This window comes from Malurus melanocephalus, unplaced genomic scaffold, assembly GCF_030028575.1.
Source record: "Malurus melanocephalus ecotype Western Australia unplaced genomic scaffold, MMel_1.1 scaffold_286, whole genome shotgun sequence".
NCBI classification, from domain to species: domain Eukaryota; kingdom Metazoa; phylum Chordata; class Aves; order Passeriformes; family Maluridae; genus Malurus; species Malurus melanocephalus.
The window spans coordinates 843,426-845,117 of record NW_026623518.1 but is presented as its reverse complement, the minus strand read 5'-3'; the positions used below and the strand labels follow the sequence as shown (position 1 = coordinate 845,117).

At 39.1% G+C, this 1,692-nt stretch overlaps 1 protein-coding gene across 2 annotated transcripts in view; it reads right to left on the bottom strand.

Moving 5' to 3' along the window:
- Positions 1-335: 335 nt before the first annotated feature.
- The window catches only part of GATA3 (GATA binding protein 3), an 18,672-nt gene continuing 17,315 nt past the window's right edge, over positions 336-1,692 (bottom strand). For both annotated transcript variants that reach the window (XM_057376642.1, XM_057376643.1), the window contains exon 5: positions 336-1,101. In XM_057376642.1, the coding sequence (XP_057232625.1) occupies positions 817-1,101 (285 nt within the window). In that variant the 3' untranslated portion in view covers positions 336-816. The remainder of the gene's footprint in view (positions 1,102-1,692) is intronic.

Sequence of the window (1,692 nt, the reverse complement as noted above, 5' to 3'; positions counted from 1 at the left end):
TAATGCATCATCAAAACCGTTCTAGCCAGCCCCCTCCCCCTCCCCGGAAACGAAAAAAAAAAACCGAAAAAAAAAACCAACCAAAAAAAAAAAAAATCCAAAATAAAAATAAAATAAAAGGAGAAGACATGACTGGCAGTTGGTCCATTTGTTCGTAAGACCGCGTTTCCTCTTGGTCTGCATTGTTTGTTTTTCTGGTTTTTAAATTGTCCTCCCATCTTCTTTTTTTTTTTTCTTTTCCTTTAAAAAAAAATTCTCTCGGAGTCCTTCATGCCTTTTTCTTTACAGCTCCTCAGATGCAATAAAGTCTTCCTCAAATGTACAGTATTTCTTACAATATAAGTTATATGCAATGTTCAGCGTTTTTTATTTTATTTTATTTTATTTTTTTCACAGCACTAGAGATCCTGTCCAATAGGGAATGCAAGTTCTGAATGGCTTATTCACAAATGGTATCCAGATTCAGTGGGTAAGAATACATAGACGCCATAGTGAGTTCCTTTAAAAAGTGGCAAACATCACTTTTTTAAAACTTTTTTTTTTACTTTTTTCTCTTTTTTTCTTTTTTTTTCCTTTTTTGTGCTTTTTGTAGTTTTTTTCTGCATTTTTAAATTTTTTTCTCGCTCTCTCTTACGCCTTCAAATAACTCTTTTTTTTTTTTTTTTTTTTTTTTTTTTTTATTCTTTTAAATTTTTTTTCCCCCTCCCATTCGATTTCGGGACGTCAGACCCATAACCACACGCCTGCAAAAATGCAAGTAGTATATAAAGTAAATCTCATTTTGAGACCGTAAGCATTCAGCAGGGGAGTCTCTTGCTAACCCATGGCAGTGACCATGCTGGAAGGGTGGTGAGGTCCGAAGGAGAGGCTGGATGGAGGATGCATCGGTGTCGGTGTGGTCAGCATGTGGCTGGAGTGACTGAAAGGTGAAATGTGGCTGATGGAGGACATGTGTCTGGAGAGGGCGGCGGGGTTAAAGGAGCTGCTCTTGGGAAAGTCTTCCAGRTTGTCATGGACCTTTTTGCACTTTTTGGATTTGCTAGACATTTTTCGGTTTCTGGTCTGAATTCCTTCTTTCTTCATGGTCAGGGGTCTGTTAATCTAAACAAAAATCAATTATTTTTTTTTGTGCTTCCATCCCTTCTCCCCAAATCACCATGGGATTCATGCACCCTGTGCCCCAGCCCAGCAGGACCAGCTGATCACAGACCTCCCTCCTCCCCTGTACACACCATGGCCACCCAACATCTCTATTCCAATCCCAAAATTCAGATCCCTCCAGGAAATCCCAAGTTCAGCTAAAATTTCTGAAGACAAGATAACAGAAAATTGCTGGCAGAGCCACACAGGAGCAAAACATACCCGAATAATTCACAGCAGCTGAAAAATTTCAACTATCTGCACATTAGGTAATTGCACTGTGTTTAGGTATGAAACCAATCATTACCTCCTGGAAATATTCCCCACAGACACATCTCACCCCAAGGCTTCCTGTCTGATCTAAAATCATTAGCAGCAACAACTGCTGAGATTTCAGTGCTGCAAGGAATCTCAAACTTTCACAGCTCCATTAGGGAGCTGGGCAACTCTTCAGAAAAGGGACAGTATTTGTCTTATTTTTTCTCTTTCCAAAGATTTTGCTCTGATCATCCTTTCTGGTTTACTCTTGCTGATCTGATTTTATTTCTAAAG